The sequence below is a fragment of the Bombus vancouverensis genome, chromosome 3 (assembly GCF_051014615.1).
Source record: "Bombus vancouverensis nearcticus chromosome 3, iyBomVanc1_principal, whole genome shotgun sequence".
Classification (NCBI taxonomy): domain Eukaryota; kingdom Metazoa; phylum Arthropoda; class Insecta; order Hymenoptera; family Apidae; genus Bombus; species Bombus vancouverensis.
Genome location: NC_134913.1, coordinates 13,486,410 through 13,512,577, shown reverse-complemented (window position 1 = coordinate 13,512,577; position 26,168 = coordinate 13,486,410). Strand labels below are relative to the sequence as shown.

General features: G+C 37.7%; 1 protein-coding gene across 1 annotated transcript in view; it reads right to left on the bottom strand.

Moving 5' to 3' along the window:
* Nucleotides 1-6,162: 6,162 nt before the first annotated feature.
* Nucleotides 6,163-26,168, bottom strand: part of LOC117153898 (mind bomb 1) — a 345,338-nt gene continuing 325,332 nt past the window's right edge. Inside the window, exon 10 of the mRNA XM_076617153.1 lies at nt 6,163-6,264. Coding sequence (XP_076473268.1) covers nt 6,261-6,264 — 4 coding nt within the window. The 3' untranslated portion in view covers nt 6,163-6,260. The remainder of the gene's footprint in view (nt 6,265-26,168) is intronic.

Below are 26,168 nucleotides of genomic sequence, written 5' to 3'. Positions count from 1 at the left end.
AAGTAGACTGCAAAGAATACACAGAATTAAAAGGACAAAGTATTTCCTATAATATCTGAGGGATGAGACAAACGCGTGTATATGTTGCGTTTCTTCAATTATATTTATATAAATCTCCATCTGCGCGAACATTTTCGGTTTATGTATAACACGAAATTTATAGCATAATCAAGTATCAGAACGAAACTGAAACGAAAATTAATATTTCATTTCATTCTCTGTTTCTACTTTTTCCTTTCGATTGTAAAAAATAATTATCGACCAGAAAGTTTAGAATAAAACGGACAGCATAAGTTTAAAGCAGTTGAACGCAATTTGGAAATTCACGATAATAAAATTTCACGGTTTCTTCCTTAACCAACCATTCTCGGTAGGAACATCGCAAAAGCTCGCTTCCGGGAGACGCAGTTTATTGCATATGGCGCGATTCGATTCGCCGAAGTGGCAAATAGCAAGACAATTTCGTCGTTTGATTATACACCGCATTTACTTCAGATAATGCCACGCAGTTAAGTATATTTGTATACCGAATGAACGCGGGCGTTTAAACAAATAGCACACATGATGTAGACGGCGTTGCAGTTATAGCTGCAACAGCTGCGTTTAGCGGCACGGAATTTGCGAATTTTGCGGAAGGATGCGCCCCGGAAAGGCCCCGCCAACCTGCTGGCTAGAAATGGAAGCAACGTACTTTTGTACGTACGAGTTGCGTCTCGAGTGATCGTCTTAATTAACCGACCTCTCTCAGCCGACAACCGCTTAATGCACGTGTAATAAGCGTTCCAAACATTTAACAACATTCTGTTGCACGAACGCTCGTTCAATAGAAAAGGGAGAACTAGAAAAGATGCTGTTTTGAAAGATGTTGAAATTTCGATTGTGCGGCAGGCTGAGTTAATTTTTTCAGATTTTCTACAGCGAATACTTTACTAATTAGAGGCTGTTATAAATGAAAGTGACCCCCTCGTTGGAAATAAGACGAGAATGCATAATGAAATTTTTCTTCGATAGACTCAATTTTCAAAAAAATTGAATCTGTATTTGTATAAATTAATAGCGTGTTTATATATATAACGATACGTATAACAATATTTAATACTAAATTAATGCTTTCAGAATAGGATTTTGTTACTCTGCGAGAGAACATTTCTTTTTATATTCGCGTTACCGCATTAACGCATTAATATTCGAGATTAGTAGTAGATGATCGAGAAATAAATACATTCATTATTTAATTAATTAGCGATTTGTGAAAATAGATTGGGGTTAGGTTGGGATTGCGTATTCCTTGGCCATTTCAGTTTTAACGTGGGAGAATTATCTAGCTGCAAATTTTACATTCATACCATTTAACGCCAAATATCGCGCTATGAAAAGGTATTATGCATTAACAAATGAATATATTGAAATGCATAGTACCCCAGGGAAAAATTCAAAGAGTACGAGCAATATAGTTTTGTATAAAGCAATATTTAATCAAAGTTACGATATCGCGTATTCTTTGGTCACTTCGTGTTTCGTACAAAAATATTCTCGCAATTTTTATTTTACCCTGCTAACCACTAAATATTATGTTCTAAAAATGCTACATATTAATATACAAATACACTGTAACGTATAATACCCCGGAGGGAGGTTCAAGGAGTATGGACGATCTGGGACAAAACAGCAAGCATAATTTGAACGCCAATAGCACTAACGTCAATTCGTTTATTAATACAGTCGGATTATAAACGTAAATTTTAATTAGGGCTAAACACACGTTATATTTTAGTTGTTGGGTTAATTACAGCCGACTGTTAATTGCCGTTGTTGTTATACCGTTTGTAATATTACGGGTAAAATATAAAGCGTAACGTGCCACCGCATAATCCAAGAAGATTATACGATGACGTGGTGAAGCGAACGTGGATCAGATGTAAAAGTACGGGCCGATGTTACGCTTATTAGCGATATTGGCTACATTATTGTACGCGGCGAGCAAGTTTAGCAGTGTCATAAATTCGTATTATCCCGCAGTTCAGAAATTATTCGATTATAGGTAACATAATTAGAACGAAATTACGTGGCACATTATAGTCTGTAAAATCGGTATTACTTCGCATCTATTGGTCGAACAATTCATGAAAATAAAATTCCTCAAAAATTTGTTCGATTGTTATTTATTATTTTTTTGGTTACGTTAGATTCTTCTGTAAGTAACGCCGACTATCTGGAAATTTACAGCAACGACGGTTGTCACGTTAAAAGGTTTATAAAAGGGATATAGAAAGTTTATTGGAGATTAGGAAAACTGTGTATCTCTTATCGATTGTTTATTTCCAGCTAATATATTTAGCGGAAAAATCGCATTGTTTACGGGTTGACTTGATAAAAAGTTGTTAAGAGAAGAGTTTTGTAAAAGAGGAGTAGCAGATTTAATGGAAGGATGGTAAACAATTATGAAGATGATGGAAAAGGGATCACGATTAATCACCGATAGGTAACGATCAATTTTCACTTAATATATTTATCGGAAAAATCATGTTATTTATGAGTTGACCTAATAAGATTGATTAAAGTACACGTGGTATCCTTTTTATCTTTTGAAATTTACATATTTTCGCAAAAGGTTCATCCTTACAATTCGTCCCTTTCAGTTTTTCTTTACTTTCATCTAATGTATTTATCAAATGTATGGCGTTACTTATAGGTTGACCTAGTAAAATTAATTAAACCTTATTAGTCGACGTTTGGAAATTCACATTCAGTTGCAGAAGGTTTCTTTTTATAATTAACTCATTGCTACGAATTTTTTAGAAGATCTAATTAATCCTCTTATTATTAAAAGCCATTATACTAGATTTTCTTTTCGTAGAGACGAATGATGATTACAGTAGCCTTTCAGCGAAGTAACGGTTGCGTACAATTGGTAATTACAGTGTGCAACTTAGTTAACATGTTAACTGTAGTTTACAGACGTTGACCAGAAATTTGAAATGCAAAACGGTTAGTTAGAACTTGGCATGTAATTTTACTAGGTTTCGTTTCGCTATGCAATACCTACAAATAATTTTTGCTGATAATGATAGCTTTAATGGTAAAATTTCATTGCAATGTTTTAAAAGAGGCTTGCGAATAACATTCAAAGGATAGAGGAATAACAAATATCTGGAAAAGGTGAACAGAAAAATAAAGATAAAAAAAAAGACACAAAATATTTCTACTGCATTTGATATCGTAAAACGAACAGAATTCAATAAATGGAACACAATAAAACAAACAACAAAGTTCGCTTGTAGTATAAATTTTATCTCTCAGGACGTAAACGTAGCACCTATTTCATAACTCCAAAAAAATGTTATGAAACAAGGTTTTTCAAAACCTGGCACAAAACAAAGTATTGCTTTAAACAGAAGAAAGTGTATTGGTTTAAGCCAGTAATAAGGAGAGTTTTTCTACAGAGAAAAGAAGTATTATGCCTTTGTATAACATAAAAACTAACTGAACAATGCAAATCTACTAGACTTCAGAAATAATCACGATTTCCAACTTAATATAAAAACACGATGTATTACATTCTACACACACTTGTTGTTAATACGCGTAATCTGTCGTTTCGATTTAAGCTAAACACCTTAAAACATTATAGGTCCTGTCTCTGTTAAAATGCTAAAAATTCGAGTATCGTAGTCGAATTGGAAACTCAATCGTCTCCGAATCAAGAATTTAAACAATTTCAACTCTACCAAGCAACGCATCTCATCCGAGACCATTCTACCAACATATTTACCAACATATCAAAACTCAATCGCCAAACTTCTTACTAACATTATCGTGAGGAAATTTTATTCAAATCAATGAGCCGTACATCTTCGAAACTTCCTCTGTTTGCATAGCCCAGATCCTTAAGTCCGTGTATACAGAAGAAACACGCAGATGGTATGCCCCGAATACCAGTTCAAAGTGAACGAGACTTACTCGTTTCATCGAGCGACCAAGTTGCCGTGGATGGAGTTCCTGCGGGACGTGCAATAAACAAAGCAGGCTAAATCGTCGGTCGGAGCTGATAAAATAGCGCGCGGGCCGGTCAACGAGATCGGCTTCTAATCTCTGGCCCGGCGGGACCGAGTTACTGATAATTGCAGCAGGGAACTCGCGAAACGGACGATAAATCACGGCCGCTGTAAAATATAGGAAACGATCACTGGTATCGAAGGCCCGTAGCCGGAGGCCGATAAGGCGAGCGATAAATCAGCCAGGATGCACCTGCCGATCGAAACGGATCGCGCGCAATTCTGGCCTGGACTAGCCTCCGAAGGTAACCTCTCTTTTAAAAAACAGATCCCACTGTATTTGGCTGGACAGTGACACGTTTATCTGAGCTAACCGCCGTGCACGACGTATTTGTTAGAGAGTGGACGTTCCTCAAGTATTAATACGATTAGTGACACAAGTATCGACGATTGTTAATAAATCCTTGAGACGCGGATATCGTAAATTGTCGATGCGATCGATTCCATCGAGTTACAGTGGTGTTTAGGAGTATGTTCCTTACAAAATGTTTCATAGCACGTAGAACTATGATGTGTATACATTTATAGGAAATTTATAGTACATAGTGTGCAGAAGTATACTTGTTTATTTTTGGCATATTTTAATTACCAACCTATAGTCACGTCAGGCCAACGTCATTTTGGTTCTTCATAATCATCACGGTTGTGTGTAATGATATATCATGAGCCGCTTAAACAATTGTCCAAAAGTGAATGTATCAATCAAATCAGCGTTTGTAATTGTCATACCGGATATAACTATTTTGTTGCTCGACAAACTCTTTTGAATTATAAGATAGTTTGGTGAAGGTATTCTAAACAGGTAGAAAGATTTTCCATGTTAATATAGCTATTGATATTTAAACGGCAAATATATGTGATAAATAATTATATACAGTAGATACTAAAATAAATGATTGCGAAGTTTTTCAATATGTAGTACAGATTTATGTCCTAATGATTTTGTAAAAAGTGTTGCTTCTGAGTATTATTTCGTCATTCGTTTGTATAGTTTGGTAATATTCATATATCGTTACTACAAATCGATCAAAGAATTAACGTACAGAATTTGAATGATTTGAAAAATACTATGGACTATCGGCGAACAAAAGCAAAGTAAAGAAGCAAATAGAAGAAATCGAAGTGTAGAGAGTAATAATTAACCAAATGATTTTGTCGGGCCGCATTTTCCGAACATTTAACTCGTTAACAGAGAAAATTTCGTAGGCTAAGCACCCAGTTTTAATCATGTACTTTACGTAAATCTGTCCCGATAGGAATAATGCAATCGGTGGACTATAATTAAAACTTTCACGACATCATCAATTTAGCGAATTTAAAATACCGGATGTTCCGTACAGTAAAACGTCTCTCGTCACATTCGATCCCCATAAACCGTCAAACGAGTGCAACTAAATAAAACCTGTGTTCTGTTTACTTCAAACAGTATATGTATATATCACGTTTTTAATGAAATTCTTCAAATGATAGTTTTATTTATTGCCCTAGCGACAATTGTGTTGGTAATTCGATATAACGATATAAATCAGTCGATATAAATCATCCAACATGTTTCTTTCTTTCTTTCTTTTTTTTTTTCTTGCTTTCGTTTTATAACGCGTCTGCTTCTTAGAACTAAAGGAAAGTAATTACGTGAGAATTTATGAGAGTTTACTGACATAAAGTGTGGCTATTGTTAGAAGTTTGGTGTAATGGCTTTTGCTAATTGTAATGTTTTTGTAAATAACACGAACTACAAAGAGAATTTCTCTTTAATAGGTCTTTTACGTGACACTTTTGGTATTTGTAAGAGCGCAGAATTTAAAGAGTTTGAACAATTTCGATGAATATTAATACAGTAAAATTTGTACTACATTCATACGTATATACATAGAAGTTAAATAAAAATTTCAATGGAAAATTTTGAAAGGAATCTTACGAAAATTGATTAATTATCAAAAGAATGAAGCTTTAGGAAATGGATTCGAATACGATCGATTGAAATAAGTATTAGAAAGTAGATGTTTATCGAGAAAGAAGCCAATTAAGTTTAAAATGTATTTAGAATGTCAATTTTTTTTTTTTTTGTTTTTTTTTTGTTACGACTAGTAAAGTCATACTGAACTCAGTAACAGTGTTGAGAACTTAATTGAATATTAAAATGACTTACCACATTCAAATTGTAGTAATTATGCTTGGAATTTAGTCTACCTTTGTATGAATGTCTTACCTGAAACAAGAAGAACAAATTTTTGTACATATCGTTAATTTAAATTTAAAAAAAAATACAATATGTAATTGTGTAAAATTACAATCGTAATGTATAGTATAGTAATATAACATATATTAGCGTTTGGAATTATTTGAATAGCAGTCATATATATCATAGCATATATGTCACCAATTTTATTACAGAGTAACAAGACCAATTGTTTCATGATATGGTTAATACAAGTTTCGTGATGTGGTTATTGCAAATTGATTTTAATTGTATCTATGATAATATTAAATTAATAGAGTAACAGTTATCGATTTTTCAATTTGTTCGAATAATTACGTATACCGTACAATATATATATATCTCGTTTTATTATGCATATAACATTCCTATTTATTATTACGTACGAAGTAATTTTCATCTGAAATTAATGTTTCTCAAATAATAATTTTGTTGAACAATTATACGTAATTGGAGTATATGAACTCCAGCAGGCAGTTTATTATACTTATAAATATAATTGTGCTTTAACCAAAGGACTTTAAAATCGTATGAAAAATAATGCTTCCCAATTTTCGTTGTCTTTCGTACAATAAGCTTTATATAATTCGAATTAAAATATCTTTTAAGTCGATCATTCAGAACAATTTCACAGATATCTCTCTCTCTCTCTCTTATTGCTAGTCCTACTACATGCAAAAATGTTGACGAATTTGAAAACTCGACAAAAGCATTCTCTCGGAAGAAAAACGTTACGAATCACAATGTTCGTCGTCCTGAATCAATTATCTTCCTACTAACGCAATTTGCGGCATCAGTGAAATTAATTAGGACGTTAATGAATGCTAAATGAACGAAACGTACGATAGTTCAGTTTCACAAATTTCAGACAATTTTATTCAAGATTCCGAGCGTTGAAGGATTAAGTGAACTTGCCTTAACAAATCTATCAAGTACATAATTTCATTTATTGCTGTAGAGATAATCGCGTTGGTAAGTTGAGATGAAGAATTTTCAATTACAGAAGATTCCATTAAGACCAGAAGAGAAGAATGATTCCATTAGAAGCGTGAGATACCATGATGTATCCATCTTAAAAAATTGTCTGAAATACTTTATCACTGTCGAAGAATCACCGATCGTCAGACTTGGCGTTAAAGGAACGTCGTTGTCAGACGCGCTGCAGCAAGTGACGACTTTCATCGCGCGAGGTTTCCGGAACACGCTCGAGACCCGTGCTCCCAATTCGCAATCACGAATCGCCTATTAACGGGCTGACACTCGCAGAAGAGACGCGTCACCGCAGATGGATTCCTTGTCTCTCGCCATTATCATTATACACGCGCAATTTACCACGGGGGTTCACTTCCTCCCGCGTTTCTAGCACCGCCTCGTAACACTTCTAAGGTGTGTTCACGAGTTCACAGCTCGTTAACCCGGTCTGTTGTGGAAATTCTGCATGAACCGGTAACTCGACAATGTCGTTCGGCCAACTTCCAGCCATGAACGGTCTCTAATCTCCTACTGCTGCAGAATCGATCTTTGCAAATACCGCTTAATGACCTAACCAGATCTTTCTTTTACAATTCAATGGATGATTAAAAGTATAATAGATGCTTGTAGAACGCGGTGCTCGTATAACGCGATCAGAAAATTACTACCGCGTTCTTAAAAAAAACGCGATTGGGAAATTGCTCCATAAAAAAAGTTCTATAAATAATACAGTGGAAAACAAAGATAAGAGAACAGGTGGATGTAGGTAGTCTAACGTTTAATTAACTATTGTTTATTAATAGGACATTCAATCGAACTAGTGTACATTTTTTGCGATACATCGAGCTTTATTTATTGTCGATTATTTAGATAGATTATTTAATGAATAATTGGAATTAATATTTGCATTCCTGCGTAAACAAGACGTATTTAATGAAACTTCATCGACGGTTCTATTTCCATTATCTGTATTCTTATTTTTGTCCTCGACTGTATTTCATCGATCGAAACATTAACCAAAGTTAATTTCGTTAAAAAATTATTAACGACGAAAAGTTTCATTTCATTTCTATACCAACTTAATGAAGTACCAAACGTTAATTAGTAATACGATTTCGGACCAAGAAATAAGGAACGACTATAAATGTTCATGATGGTAATTGCAGAAACCTTTTTTTAGAATTAGCACGGTACAAATATACGACGAATAAAGGCAAACGGTGTATCTCCATGAAAAAGTAATTCTTCGTCGCAAAACTAATAATGGCAAAAAATTAAAAGAGGCAAAAACGAAGTTAAACAAGTTTGAAGAAAGTGGAACAGGTACAGAAACGGCGCAAATTGAGAGTACATTTGCGACGAAGTGCATCAACGTAATAAATGATTCTTGTGTTCTTTTCTCTATTCTATTTTCTTCGGTCTGCCCGCTGGAGGCGGTGACATTTTTTGCTTGGGATTTTTCACGAAAGAACACATGCCTGATATTCAGAGTGCATCCGTCACTGTCAAAGATCTATTCGAAAACGACGAGAAGAATAAGAAACGGCGCTCGGTAAATATACCCAAGTTGCGTCTCTAACGACATGAAAATCGAGACCCTTTCGTTTCATTTCAAGAGAAACGTCCTTCTTGTACAAATTACTTGTTTACGATCAATATTTGAGACGTCTAAAATTGAGCGTCTGAAACTCGCTACCTCCGGCTCCCGTTCGAAACTTACTGATTACTCTTCCTTTCTTCCTTCTTTGTTGGCAGATCTTTTCTAAAAATAGTCGTAATTCAATATAAACCTCTCAACTTTGCTTTCTAAACTTTCAAATTTAATTTCTTCGAATTATTATCCTCTCTGCTGATTAATTTAATCAAAAGGAAAGTGATGGATATTACATAAATAGAATTACCTAAGAACGGTTAATTAAGGGTTCAAATTGCATCAGAAAGTCGGAGAATAATTTTACCGAAGGCAAACACTACCTCATCCCGTGATATTTAATGATATGAATATATATAATATATATATATATTGATATTTGGAAACTAGCGAGAGCCAATTGTTGCAACGATACACAAAAGCAAAATCTATGAATTAAGGAAAACCTAATATCTATAAGCGATATGCTTAGTACATTTTTATAGAATCTACAAACAATACATTAATTATCTGTTTAAAAATTGATCAACGACGTATCATTAAAATTTTATTAAAATACTGGTTTTTATAAATATGTTTTAGACGTTGCTACTTGATCTAATTACGATAGTTCCTCTATAAGTTTAGAAGAATCTTTTTTTCTACCTGATCTGTATCTTAAAAAACTGGGATAAAGAAACTTTTCTGCTTTGTTTCGTTAGGAATTTAGTTGAAAATTTATTTCATAAATTGTCTGACTCTTGCGTCAGCTTCATTTGTCAGTATTTCACTGCATATTTGTCCGTTTCGTGAAAATCAATTTCATCGTATTAATAATAAATACAGAATGTAATTATTATTTATCAACGCGTAACGTTTGCTTGTTGATTAAGCGGTTATGCATAAACAAGCATCTTGCAAGAAAAATATCAGACACAAGCAATCTAATGGATAATTCTCAGTGCGGTGTTACTAGCTGCCTCGAAGCGTTTAATATAAACTTTATTAATATATCCTAGGAAATTCAAATTCGAATTTACATAGAAACTTTCCGCGCAACATCTAAACAATCCCGCGGAAAAGCGGGCTCTCGTTTGCCACAGAATTCCTTGGGAAACGGAAGTTCCGCAGTCGTAGCTGCTCCACATAGATAACTGCAACTGCATCTTGCATACCAGAGTACTTCCCATTTTATACTCGTTTTACTACTTCGTTATTAATGTTTATTATTCTACGTTGATAAGTTTCAAGACCACCTAGTACGGTACATGACTTACACAATTACGAGTGAATTTTATCTAAGTAGAATCTTCATTCAAACTAGCAATCTCATGCAAATATTGATGCAAAGTAGCTTATTTACCTTAGGAAAATGCATAAACTTTGCCCACAGGTGTATACACGCCTATGTATTAGGTGTATACATGTATGTGGATACATTGTAGAAGTAAAAATTACGAAAAAATTGAGCGAGATGAATATATATCCTTTCGTGTGATAAAAATCTTGCAATATACACATATACGTTGGAAAGGGAAAAAGTTGCATTGAAACTACAAGATGATATACAAGATATATGAAGTATTCCAACAACCAATTATCTATTATATTAATAATCCTCCATGCTTAACAAGATTACCTTCAACACAACTATTCGTGGTATACTAATTATTTGACTAACAATAAGTGCATGTATATTTGTAGTAAAATATACATTTTTAAACTAGTGTAGGATCTTTACTACATGTAGTTTATTTACAATAAATGGATTAAACAGATGTTGATTAAACAGGGAACGATGGTTGTTTAACGTGAACTAATCGCAATAACGTATTATAGTTAAGACAACTAGATAATTAATTTGCAACTCTCGTCACCACGGATTCAACTCTCTCTCGACAACGCAATTCGCACTCTCTGATTTCTCAACTCACAGTGAATGTTAATTCGTTTATGTCCTTTGGCAACCCCTTGTCTTTTGTCTTAGCCTCGTGTCTCTTGTCTTAGCCACACCACGCACGTGTTTCGCAACCTCTTGTTTATAATTCGCCTGACACCCCCCCCCCCCCCAGGCCCGCCTAGTGTACGATACTACACTAGCTTAATATTTTATAAAAAAAAATAATCGCGATAACCCTATTTCAGCATAATACTGGTCAAATTTCGAACATATTCATAAAATTCTCCTATATGGTAAACGTTCAGATACTTCGATGAATCATCATATGTCCATAGTATGAGCATTGATATAAAGATTTATAGTATTATTATATATACATATGTATGAACTACTTTTCATCGGTAAGCTCTACGATATATAAATCTGACCAGAAACTTTTATAAAATAATTTCACATTTATCCGTCAAATGAGTCGCGACTTGCGAAACGTTAAATAATTCCGAACGATTCTTAGCACTTGCATTCCTCCATCAAGAAAATATCATCGCGAACAATTAATTCGTCACTTTAGCCAGAAATAATTTGATTAAGCACGTTATTAAATCGATATAACAGAGCTTGGTTGGCGTTTAACGGGCTCGCAGAAAACTTCGCCATTTCGTAATCCCAACAATCGTTCGGAATTAATAAGTACAAACTTCGTTGGCCTACAAATCAAATCTCGGCTCGAAAACGATAGATGGGAAAACGGTCGGAAACGCTTCAAATATTTAAACGTCAATTCAAGCTCATTACCAATTTCCTATTCATCGGGTTCATGCTCTCGATCGTACTCGGCTCGCCAGCCAACGTTCCGCTGGCTGGTTCCGCGCTACTTCGCGCGCACTTTCATCGCCGCCTCTCAAAAGGATACGCGAACTTCGCGAATTTACAGTTCGTTAACTCGCCCCATTGCCAGAATTGCAGCATCTCCCGCGAGCTGAATTTCAGAATTCGTAATTCATCCCTTTCTATCTCTCGTTCCTTTCTCGTCCATCCATCGTCTCTGCTTGATACTATCGTGACACCGATTCGGTGTAAACGCGAGAGAAACGCGAGATATCCTCCCTCTTCGAAATAATTATTTCATGTCGTAATCAGCGTGTTTCCAAGCGATCCTTGATACTTTTCGACGAATTTTTCTCGTAAAACGAGAAGCTCGTGATAAATTTCTCTCGTGCACGTCCCATTTGTTCCGTGTTTATTGGATATCAAATCTTTCGCTTAGTTTTATATATTTTTCACTTGAATCTCTTTTATCGACCTTTTTATTCGTTGTTTTCGTCCGTATTATTAATGTTAGGGATTTTAACTTTTTCACGAGTTAGATCACTCCGATAGTATGTTGTTGTATCTATTGCTGTACTATACAGAGAGTCGTGGAATTTGTAGGAAATATTTATAGAATTGAGAGAAGGTTGTGTAGAAAAATATTGAGTCCCGAGTATAGCTATTTACACTCTGGAAACAACAATCTCGAAATTCGTCTAATTTATAATACACAAACATTGACAAATATAATGACTTTAAAAGATCTAAGCAAATATCCTGATTTCCTTATGAAACGTCTTTCCACCAGAACGTACGTTCCATTTTCACAGTATCACATTTTTGTAATTATATGAAAGTACCATACATTCAACGATACTAAATTTAATATACTTACTCGAATATAAATAATCTATCCTATGTACAATAAAGAGATTAACCAGAATTTACAACATTTTTATGCCATGTTTTTATGCTACGTTTTTCCTGTAATTGCGATTCTCTCGAATCTTACAAACACGTGCTTGCTGTCATTCCTTCCCAAACTTATCCGCGTTTAATAAAAATATGTTCGATTTTCGATTATTTGTTTCGTCTATACGTCTAAACGTATACGCTAAAATGCGACAAAACTCGTGTCTCTTAATTTCATTTCGTTCAACTCTTTACAAATTTTGACAGCTTAAAACAACGGTATAAAAAATTCGTCCAAGAAGCGAGAGCTGTTTGATTTCTCGAACGAGCGATTCGCCCAGCAAAGAGACACAACCCCACTGGTTAATAAATATATAGAAGCGTCTTTTATTTTACTGAACCGCTGAATGGATGAACCGCGTGGACGCCGCAACACCTTCGATCCTCACGAAGCTAAGTACATAACCGGATACTTCTACGACACGAAGACTACAACAGGTTCACGAGTTCGCAGCTCGTTAAGTTTCGCGTCGCAACGAGCGATGAGCTTGAGAAGGGGTGGATGGTTCGCTTATGCCATTGTGGCAAGTTCGTGCCATAACTCGTGCCTGCCGCGGCAAGCCAAGACATTTTAATTATCTTTCGAGCACGTCTCCCCTGTGATGTTGGATGCTCGAGCTCCTTACGCCTCCAGCCTCGGCCAGTTTTTCTCCGAGTACCGGTTTCCCGGCGATCGTTACGCGACCGGCCAGGATTTACGGACGCTAGGCGCTCCACTTTAGCGAAATGAAACGATATTCTTCGCCAGCTCACGGTCGGCCTCGCGGCTAATATCCGCGGCGCGGATTTTCTGGCCCCGACCGCGACGATGAACTTGTTATTCCGTTCCCGGCCGACGAAACTTTATTGCTCGACCCACGGTTCGTTAAATTCAGCGCGTGTTACGCCACGACGCGCCGGCTGCTGCCACCGACGCCACGACCTACCCGCTGGTTCCCCGTCTTCGGGGCTAATTACGCAGGCCGATGCGCCGTTGTTAATTGTGTTTTACTTGCGTTCTGGGAGATAGCTGCTCGGCATTCTCTGTTTTTCTTCGCCTCGGTTCGAGCCTCCGTCTTCGAAAAATCCGAGGTATTCGAGTAATTGTTTGGTACTTTAGCGAGAGCAAGAATAGTGGATGGATCGTAGGCAGAAGTTTGGTCTTTGTTAATTAGAAAATGATTCGCAGGGTGGAAGAGACGAAGCGAGCGTACGGTGCGAGATCGCGGACAACTTGGTACACGGCAATCGCGTATTCAGTGGATTGCCGGCTTTTTGTTTTCTTTCGTCAATTTGTTACGAGCAAAATTTACGAATCTGTAGGTCGCGAGGTGAGAACGCTGTATTGTATTTCAAAATGTTACGCTACATAGAGGAGACGTTAAAAAAATGTTGGAAATCAAACAATTGTTTGTGTAATCTTTTATGATAAGAATATGAAAATTATCTTACACGAAATAACTGGGCCAAATTATCAGAGGAACGATTACCGAGATAAATTTTTGTCTCAAAGTTTCACAACTTGCATTTCTCGATTTTATTATTCAAATGACTGTGCATAAACAATTGTAAAAAGACAATACCGACAGTAAAATATAAACGTCAAAACTCTTCACAATTTCCTAGTGATTTTCCCTTGAACATTCTGATACTCATTCACCCAAGTACTCTACTATTTGTAGAAATTCATCATGTTCTATATGTTCCAATAAAATTAATCTTCAAGATTCGTCGACAAAATTCCACGCTCTTCCGAAGCAATAGAAAATATGCAAAATCATTTCACTCGAAATAATGAAAAACCAACGTAACGTTAATATCAAACCTCAGCGAACCTCGAAAAAGGAGATCGGCCGATAGTTGCAAGAATCGATAGGGCGTACGCGCTGCGGCGAAGCGGTATGGTCAGTCGAATTTCATTAAATCGAAGCGGAAACAACGATGTTCCAGGAGAAGTCGCTCGTCCGCGTCATTGCAGCAGTTCGCAATGTCGGACATAACGACGCGATTCCACCGCTGCTGTTCAGGCTCGCGTGCAAACCGGTCAACCGTGCTGATTTATTATTCGTAGGAAATTTATTATTTACACGTAGTGGCCGTCCACTGGCGGGGCGTTTTCCGCCAGTCCGCGGGGACTGGGCCGAACAAAAGGGAAAATCTGCCGCGCGATAAATTCCGGAAATCAATTGGATTCGCGGGGGACGGCGGCGCGTTAACGGCCGTGCCTGGCTAATATAATGGCCGGCCGATAAATAATAATTATTGCGAAGCGAGCTAATGCGGCACGCGGAACGCCGTGCTGCCTCGTGAAAATATAGTCGACGCCAGGCTGATAATTGCGTTTCGAAGCGGCTCGGCTCTCGCGCAATTTCCGTTACACCGTGCATCGTTGTACTCCGGGGGCTGGCGGCGTTGTTCTTCCGGCGAATCGAGAACGGAGCACTCTCGAAACGAGGCGATTCCCTCGACGCGCAACTCCAACGATTACGCGCTTCTGTGTTCTTACGCGGTACACGAGTCAACGAACGGCTAATAAAGCAATTCGATGTTCTACGAGTATTGTATGTCGGAGAATGTTGGTTTATACAGCGGAGGAACGGAGGGTGTTTTGTTTGGAAGATTGGCTGGCCGATGTTGGTGAAATCTACTGGAACTCGATGAAGATGGTTCTAATAGTAAAAAAATAGAAGCGAAAGGGTTCCGGGTTGGAAGGCGACTGTATTTTTTGGGAATATTCAGCAGAACAGGCTTCAAGCGGTTTTGTTTGTTATCACTGCACTGTGACTGCAAATGTTTACGCGAATTCATGTTTCTTCTTTTTTTATTGTAGATACAAAAGACGCGCGGGTATAAATAAATGTTTGCTTCACTTGTTAAATATTATAGCAAGTAGAGAAATAATATTTTGCATATTATGTACGTCATTCTACACGTTTTTGTATCTCCAAATTTCTTACAAATGCCTAGAGACCTACAAGAAAAGCGTACGATACCAAAAATGTATAATAACTTTGTCTGCGTGTAAAAAACAGCCAATTTCAATAAAATAGCTACTTTCTTATAAAAGAACAACGATACTAAATTACTCTAATAATAATACTCTATTGAAATAAATATCAACACGTATGCAGCTCGTCAGAAAAATGTACAACTGTTATCACTCTTAAAAGCAGAACACGATAAATCAGCTTGCAAAGGGTAAAATACAGGCGTATTTTTTACGTTCATCGACCCCGATACATTTGGCCTACGTACGTTCCAACAAAAGTATCGATCACTTAATAACTGCTCCAACTAACTTCCAACTGTACGCCATTCTTCATTCGAAATTAGCTTCGGGATGAACCGTCAAGGTATTCGTACAGTGAGTCCGACCCCATAAATCGCGTTAGTTGCAAAGTTCCGCGTTATCATTACGCCGCAGATCGAACAGGAGTTCGAGCCAATTCTAAATCCTGTCCAGCATAAAAACGAAACGCTCCCCGGTGTCAGGCAATAATTGCGGTTCCTGCTTCAGTAGCGGCACGCAGTGCGCCAGTTCGCGGTTCGTTCTATCCAACGAAACGTCAGTACGTGCCAATAAAAGTTATCCCCCCGGCGATACCGACGAAGTACGTGCGTATTTTCGTGAAAAAAGGGTCAGAAGGAAGAAGGAAACCGCAGAACGAACGAAAGAACGGAACGGCAAGAAAAGAAAGAAAGAAAGAAAGAAATAGGATGAGAGAGTATGTGTGTGTGTGAGAGAGAGAGAAAGAGAAAGAGCGAGAGAGCAGGGAGAGAAGAAATAAAACGAGAGGCGAATCGTGAGCGATGAATGAGCAGGGATTTGGAAGATGCCCGGACGTCTGGCGTTAGCCATAAGCACGCCACGTGCAATTACGTCTGCCATGGCATCTGCATGTAAATGGGAAAACGGCCGTAGCTGTACGGCCGTATAAATCAAAAATGTAATTCGGAAAAAGGCAGCCGGTGGCTCACGTTCCACGTAACGTCGCGATGCGAAACCACTGGAAACCCTTGTCGAACAGCTAATTCGCAAGAGTGCAGTTACTTCGAGAGATCGCCTCATCGAGACAGACACACGGAGCTCCTCCCCTATTTTTCTGTCTTTTCCCTTTCGTAGTTTTCCTACACCTATACGCTTGGCCTATATACGTGTGTCCGTGTGTGTGTGTGTGTGTGTGTGTGGCCCGGTGCGTGTTTCATCGAGACGACGACTCCGGAAACGAGACCTGGTCGCCGTTCGCGAAACGGGTACGCGATCGTGAAAGAAGATTCAATCGGCTTCTGACGCGTTCTCGCGCGGCGAGTAAGCGCGAATGCAATTTCGCGAGCTACTGAAAATCGCAGGCTGCGATAACGAGGCCGGAACGGGCTTCGTACGAACGGCCGTAGTAGCTTCACGCGAGTGTACGAAATAGAATTAAGTGCGGTGATAGAGGCCTTGCAAAGAGAGGGAGGAAGACGTAGACACGTGGAAAATAAGAAACCGGCAGCGGCAGTTCAGAGGAATGGAAATTGCGCGGAATTCTCTACAACGATCTCGCGTATCAACTTATCTTCTGGTAAGTCTGCGGCGACCGAATGGTGTGTAGAGACGATGCGATAGAGTTGCGAAAAAATGTCTTCCGTTAGAGCTCGTCTAGGACGCTTTTGCAGACGAGAGCGCAGAGCGATGGAAAGTGACCAATTTTGAATGGCGTTGAAAATGCGCAGTGTTCGCGAGTAGTAAAGTTCTGTAACTTTCAGTGATTCGGAATAACAATGGAAATTTATTGGTGAGATATAGATAGTAGATGTAATGGTACGGATGAGGTAATCAGCACGGGAAAGATACGGAGAGAAAGACGTGTAAGATATAACAAGATATGGGATATAAGATATAAGAGGAGAATCTAAAACACGTCGTAATCAAATTCCAATAAAGTAGGTGTATGGAAGACTAGTAGAACACGGGATAGGAATAGAAGTTTTGAAGGAAATAGGACGGGCGTGATGAGAGTGTGAAATGGGCATGACGAAAGACAGAAGAGTAGTGTACGATGTGATACCAAAATAAAAACATGAAGTCCAATGATGTACCTCTACCAAAGTTTTCATGAAGTTGCACATAATGGAGTTAGGAACAACAGTACGAATAACAATGGAACAATAGTGTTACAGGGAGTTGATGGTTTAATAAGAAAGATAATAACAAGTAGTATAATTATGGTACAACTATAGTGCAAATGTGATTTAAACAAATATTATAAGAAAGGAGAATGTACGTGTGAAGTCATTCTAAGCGGCAAGATCATGGATTATGAATAAATAAAAAATTATTAGATAATTCTATAATAATCGTGTATTTGTTATGTGATGTGAAAGTTATAGAATACTAAGATCTATAGTTATAGATACATAGTATATAAATTGCATAGTGCTATAGACGGTATTACTTATTTAATGAATTGACATCTTTTATCTCTTTCGTCCTCGTGCGATGACCCGTCATCGAAACGATTATTCAGAGAACTTATATTTTTTCTATTTCCCCGATCTATCATAATTTTCTCCTCCTATTTTTTGTTTCCTGGCACCGATAAATTTTTATTCAAGAACATAGGGTAAAAATAAATATACAAAATGGAAATGGACAGAAATATCCCATCGATCTTTTTGCGGGAATTAAAAAACAAATAGTTACAACATTAAACATGCATACGAATCGTCAGTTCTCTTGGGCACAGTGCACGTTACAATTGCTCTTTCCGAAACAAAAAAAAAAAAAACGTTCTGAGAGTAACTGACTGTTATAAATCATATATCATAAATGCAAGATACGATACGATGGGAATCACGTTGACAACAGATATAAATCCCAATCTATATTAAAATTTTTTGATTATTTATACACGTATGTATGTATGTATCGAATTTAATAAATCCTACGCAACATAAATGTCACAGATGTATAAATACACATATAATGATGTAATAATAACAAGTAAATGTAATAATTTATTACCGATCCTACACCACATGAATCTAATTCACTATCGTATAACTATACGCTAATACCTTCAACTATTGATCCGTTATATTACGTTCATCTGCTTATACACGAAATACTATAATTACTTGAATATCCGCCAATTCGACTGCGATAATCCTATCAACATGGACAAAAAATCCGATTACGAACGATAATCTTTTCGTTAATATAAGTTTCAAACAATTTCATCGGACGCATCTCCACGAAGCACGATGAAACGAACATTTATTTAATCATCGGCATTCCTTCGATGACAACCGCAATCAATGGCGGCAATTTCATTAATCACCCTCGAATAATTAACAATCGAATAAATTCCGATACGCGTACTGAAACAGCCACGGTTATATACATTTCTGACTCGTACGTTCGTCATTTTGTTATCGATTGGACAACGTATCAATTTCGTATTCTTTTGCGTTGCTTGCTCTTCTTACTGCTAATTATTAGGTTGCTAATGCGCGCCTAATCACGCGGCTATTTGTACATCACCGTTGAAAAGTACGTGGAAACTTGCTTATTTTGGACAGAATGTAATCTGATTACGGAACCACGGTAAAATTTGTATGACAAATAACAATTACATTCCATTATTATCATTATTTTAATGTTACAGCAGGATAAAACCCGATCGCAATGAAATAGTGGCATCCGTAAGAATTACGTTGAAAATGACAACGTGAGTTCGTGCTCGCCATCCATATGCAGATGCGTTAGTTATAAGAAATAGTAACTAGAAGATAGTCCTAGTTACAATCGAGAGATTTAATCGATAGGCTTAAGATGCTTTTTTGTTTCTATCCCTAGTTTTTGTAAGAGCGTGCAATAAAGGTTTTTCTGGCTCAGAACGGTGTGATAGATTTATCCATTCAATAAAATAATAACTATTGCGATCCTACCTCTGAGTATAGAAATAACAACGAATTAAACAGTTGTGGAACAATTCTTGGACAAAATCGATAACAAATCATTTTGGAAAAATTCTTTGACGATACATTGTAACCTACAGAGCAGACGAAAAAAAAGAGTTCTTAAAAAAAAAAAAAACAGCATCGTTATCAGTTCAAGTAGTAACACGTGTTTGAAAAATTTCAACGAAAACCAGTAGATACCTCGACGAATCGTACATTAAATTTTGATACACTGTCGGTCAATCTTTAAACGAATAAATAAGATTTATTATCCGTTGATTCTATAGAAGGATAATAAGTATTGCTTTTGGTCACTGGTTTCTCATGTATTTATACATTCCACATTCATGTACCGTTATTATAAATCAAGCAAAGTGTCCTGATACTTATGAGCCACGGTATACACATAAATATGCGAATTATCTTCTCGTAATACAGGATCGATAAAACATGCGCAGGCTTGCAACAGAAGAGCAACGATACCGTTAATAATTTGACGAATGCAATATTAACGCATTTACGATCGATGACGTAGCGTTGCGTCCTTTTACAAATTACGAAAGGGAGACGAATATTGGAAGGATTTTTTGACTTTCCAATCAATCGTGTAAAGGCATTGTATTATGATTATTAATCACAATCTTCGAAGCTTAGTCGCGTATGCAAAGTAATGGCCTTTCTTTTCTTCAACACTGTTCTCTTCGAGTTATTAGTCGATTTAAAATTAGTCGACCATATAGACGAAGAGATGCAAGATACAATGCAACAGCTACGCTCGAATTCTCATTTCAGAAACTTGTTCTCTTTTAGTAGGGAATTTGAAACTTCATTAATACGTCGAGTTCTCATTGGGGTTGGGGGCGGGTAACGAATCTTCATTTGGATTAGCCATTGTTGTTATACCATATACATGATATTTACTGGTACCAATATGATTGTTACAGAATTTGACAAGTAGCCGTGGCGATTAGATACTCGAGATGCTAATGACAATGATCTTAGGTTCAATCAAGCGAATCCACGGTCAACGGGATAGCAAATGCGTTTTCTTCCAAAGTCTAAGTCGAAATGAACTTACTGACCCACAATTCAAGTGTAACTCAACTTGTCCACGGTACAAGCAGAAATCAACTAACTCCCTCAGTCCAAGTGGAACTGCGCTTATATACGATTCTCTATTTAATTATTATATTTTTAAGGAGAGCAATAAAACTACTTCATACCTCTGTTAGGTAAAAACGTCCATCTCGTGACCGTGGCTACGTTTAGCGACTCGTTGTGTCACTTCGAGCCCAAGCCTACTGTCATAAATCTCGGGCACACGTAATCGGATTAAATCATAAACAACCACTTCTAAGTTTTATTATTTAAGTACAGCTATAATAAAAAGTCTAGACTAAAATTCTTCCCAAAAATTTCAAAAGAAAGGCCCCGATGTCCTTTCATCTCCGACAAATAAATGAACGCAGTATAATGTACATACGTTAACGAGTAAAACGTAAAAATCATATGCGATGTCTTTCACGCAGTTCGATTGAGTTCAATAGAATTATTGATAAAAAAAAACAGACCTTCTGTGTTTATTCCTCCACTTACTGGAATTATCAATTTTATTTCGTCATATTAGACACGCGATATTTAAGTATTATGCGAGAACAGGGCATTTCGTATGCACCGATCTAATACATATCGTTAGGTGAAAATACTGGTTTAATTTGTTAACCAGAAAGGAGGAGTTATCTTGTCGCTAAGATTATCAATATTTGTAATATAATAATTTATTCAGACAGTCTGCGTTTCCGACTTCTATCTGGAATTCAATAGAGGAATATATGCTGCAGAGATTATCACGAATATCAACAGAGTTTATAGCGGAACCGCTGTTAAAATAAGGAACCCTCAATATTGATTCTGGAGATTCTGAAATAGGAATCCTAGGATCAAGAACTGTCTGGACGTACTGCAGAATTCGATAACGAGGTTTCAGTACCACTAATTGAAACACATTCATTCTCGACGTGTGAAGAAATGGCCAAGAAGTCGAGCTCGTCTACCGCAACAGTTCCCTTAGGTTCAAGAAAAATTGAGACGATCCTGAAAGCTTGAGGAACGGTGATGCTGTACCCAAGAAACTATTTTCAGGAACGCCGCACAGACTTACAATCTCAGAGAAACTTAAGCGATTTTGAAACGGCACAAAATTGCAACAGGAAATTAGAACAAGTTTTCTTCGTCAAAATGTGAGAGAAAAGTACGACTGACAGCTTCATAGGTTGAATTTAACGAAACAAAAGATATTGTTAATATCTTAATAATAAAGTTGTTGATATATTGTATCAAGTATTCTTTATATAATATTTCTTTTCATCCGTCTCTTATCTGAAATACCGTTGAAAGTTCTTCGGTTCTCATCTTGCAATGACAGGATGAATACGCGCGAAATTCAAGTCATTTAAAGTCAGTTCATTCGCAGTCAAAGTAGCAGGTTGATTAACATTGTTCTTTAAAAAACTGCTAGTCATTCGTCTCAAAAGATGAAGAAAAAAAAGCGGTAGGACTTTCTAAAATTTACGACAATAATACATTTTCAAATAATATTAAGAACATTGTATTTCCATAATAAAATCATACCGATTATAACGGGATAATATTTCGATCAACTTTACCCAGCAAAAGTATATTTATTTCGTAGGCTATGGAGGAAGAAACAACATTAATTATCAAGCACCATAAATTGTAGCAAAAAGTGTATTTCATAAAGCAAACTTTTCGTTAAAAAGAAGCAAAAGGAACAAAGGACCAAAGCTGCACGGAAACTGCTTAAAAGTTTTAATTGGAAATGCTTTTTAAAATTCGTCAATATGGAAACGTTTCATCACTTATTGGCTAACTTAGAGGACCTTCGATAAATGCGCTCAGCTACGTACATTATGACGTACATTACGTGGTGCATAGGAAGTCTCCAACATGCATATGCTTTCTCGCATTCGAAGGCGGCGTACAATGAAACGAGTTTCGAGTACTTGTCGTGAAAGCATCGATTTTCGCAATAATCTGATTAATTGACTACCACTGTACGGTTGCTCGGTACGGTACGTACAAGCAATTTATGAATTTAAGAGGACAATTTCCGTTTGAAACGCAACGATAGGAGAACATTTCCAACTTGATTCTGCAAGAATGCTGGATTTAGTTCGAAAGATCCATTAAACACTACTATGCTTGTTACTTTCGCGGAAGATGAAGATGAAATCTTCTAACATATCACGAAATCAGGCACGCGATATTAAATACATAACGAGAAGAGATATAGCGCTACCTTTCGATTATTTCTATTACAATAAAAAATTGATCAACGAGAAAAAGAAAAATACGACAGCCGTTTTGAAAATCACCTACAAATGGATACTATCTTGCATAATAAGCTACCGTGTTTTAAGAATTCTGTTATAGAACTTTGCTCTATCGCCGAATTTCTTACTCTTACGCGAGACAATTTATCAACTTTAACTTTCATTTATAAAATTTCAGGTTGCAAACTTTTGGAATCGCACAGTACCCAACACGAAAACACTCTGCGGTCTAAAACACCGTATCGAAACATCGAATAACAAGTAGAATTAGCTCCGAAAAAAAGCCTAATCATCAACGAAACTTTACACTCTTCTCCATGTTACGATCGACAAATGAACAAGAAATGGCTCGCCAGTGAAACAACGAATTCGGTGCTCATAGAAATATGCTGCACAACGAGATCGATAGTTGAAACGCGGAAAGTGGGATCACGCGATCCGTGAGAGCGAAACGATGCTGGCAGGATGATCCCGCGGAATCGAAACGAAAACGAGGATCGTTCGTGGAACAGGCTCGGACAGTTCGTTGAACTCCGGTTGGCCGGATGCCTAACCAGCGTGATGGGCGTCGATTTCAGCGACGAGACTGCGAATGGCCCGGTCATTTCGACTCGCAATTACCATGATTCTCGGGACAAAGGCACAAGGAGACCGCAGACACTGGCATTGACATCTATTTGTAAACGTGAAAAAGAGGAGCAGCTGGCTGGAACGTCAAGACGTCGAATCACGTCCATCGTTACGTTGTCTCGATTTTTGTATCCTACTTTCGGTGCAAAGAGCTGGACAAGTGTCACCGGCAGATCGAGCACAATGTTGTAAAAAATGTGGCACGCCATTATCCAGTATCAATCTTCCCTTCTGAGAAGTATATTTGACATTATCAAAGTTCCGCGCGTCGACGTTAAAACGTTTGCTGGCGAATTTTGTTTGGAATTACAACGAACCGATAGAAAATAATTAAGAGGCTGAAATAATCATCGATGTGATCGTGAGAGATCGAAATTTTCGATAGAAACAAAGAAATGCATTTCTGATCATGTTGGAGTTTATATCATTTATCGGTGGAACGCTACGAATTTCGAGAATTTACCATCTTTCCAGATACAGAGGAAAATAAATGGTAAAAATTGCGTTAAGTTGATTTGTATAAGGTGTGGCTATAAAAAAAAAACTATAAAAATTACTACGAAAGTTTGACACTGCGAGAATGAATCGTAGAACGTGATAAGAAAAAACCGCTATTCTGGAAAATATGAGTATGTGAGAATACTTTTTGTAGCCACTGTGTATGTGCATAAAATTTTCCACACTTCAATTACATATATCGCGTGTTAAGAATTATTTCAATTATAATAAGCGATCAATTGTTTGATTTTAATGCGTAATTTCAAAAGTCTTTTCGCGTGTCACATATTGAAAACCACTGCCCTAAATAAATATGGATCTTAGCTGGTCATATTTTATACTTATCTCGTTTCTAGAAGAACCGTACGTACATCATTTTCCACTAAAATTTCTCATTTCTCGTCACAGAAGCACAACGGAAAACCCACCCCTTTATTTCGAATGGCTCTACAACGTCAGAAACGATAGGGATAAAAGAAGCGATTCGATCACAGACCAGATTCGATCGCGACCAGATTAACTTGATGACCAAGATTTTTCAACAATTTCGAGTGCAATCGAACGAAGCATCGACGAAGTCGTCGGATAGCACGAACGAAAATAGTAGACGAAATGGAGGGAGCAAATATTTATCGCAAAATTAACCCTCGATTCGACGAGTACTATCCTCGCATAAACGGATTTCCCTTGGAATCGTTCGATAAACTGCTTTCTCCGGGGCAACGGGATTGATTATTCATTCTGCTTGAGCGTCGAGCGAGAAAGGCAGCCGATACCGAACTCTCGTCTTCTGTGTACGTACTGTCAGTCGTTTTCGATACAAATTTAAATGAAAATGTCCTCGGCAAGCCTCGCCCCGATACATATCACCGATAACCACGCGGTAGTACGAAAGGCAAAAAAATGGAGAGAAAGAGTAAGAGGGGAGTAGACGAAAAAGAAAGAAAAAAAAGGATACTCGAAGGAAACGATAAGCGCGCAAATATTGGCGTTCCTGAAATGGCAAGCTAACAGCTGCCTCGTTCGAACGAGTCCTCAAGAGTGCTTTTAATTCTGTGTACAGCCAGCTAGAAAATCGCTGTTTACATCGACAGTTTCGAGGGGGAGCGTTTGTTCCATAATTGAGACCCGAGGGCACGAAATTTCGAGATTCTGAACCCTCCGCGGGATGCAAAACTGCGATACGAGAAACGACTGGGCGAATGAAGATATGGTTTTTGTTGAGGTTATTCGACGTGTAAACAGAAAAAACTCGTGGATAAATTGTAAGGCAGAAAAAATATATTTAAATAGAAGTGTAATTATAAGTAAGAATACAATTTCAGCTGGTCCAGATCCGCACGCTAGCTGTGTTACCCAATAACTGAAAACCCCGAAGCCAACGTCGCCTGTCTACTGTTTATGGTCTGTCTTCGTCGTAGTCTTTTGTCTAAATGCTGTCGACGGTTTCAGTGCTTGAGAAAACTAAAAAGACCAGATGTAGAGTTTTCTTAGAAGTGGTGACCACTTCAACAATTGCCAATTGTCTGATTGAGATGAGATTCACGTCTAATTCAGGTACCAACAGGGCTTTCGATAAGGATGGGGTCCACCCGCCACAGGCCTTAGTCATTTTCACGACGATCGTTCCTTTTCCCTTGATCTCCAGGTACCCCTTACCAATCCTGATCTGTCCAGTTGGGGGCACGAAGTCCGCGAACCAATGCCTGTCCGGAGTCACGTGACTTGAGGCCCCCGAATCAAGGTAGCTGATCCTGTCCCTTTCCATGTGGCTGATAGACGATAAAGTTGACGTAGTGATAAGTCCGTTGGACCTCGATTTGTCTTCTGATTCTCTCTCCCTTTTGTCTCTTTGGTTTTGCTCCTCCTTATCCCCACTTCCCTCTTGGCGGTGGTACGACATGCGGCCTTGTTTTCCACATTTATAGCACTTCTGGTCCTTTGGGTCTCTGTGCTTTGACCTCGCGCCATCTTTGCTTCGTTGAGGCTTGGGCCTCCATTGTTTCCAAGGCCGCCATTGCGCTGTTCTTCTCGGATGAGTCCGCGGCCGCATCGATCCTTCTTTCTTCGAGTAGAAGATCGGACTTCACGACCCTCGCGGTTAGATCCTTATCGATCCTTGTTGTCCTAAGATATGTTGCGTAATTTGGGTCCGCCACGAGGCCGGTTAAGAGGAAACATGTCATTACATGGTCCTCAATTTGTA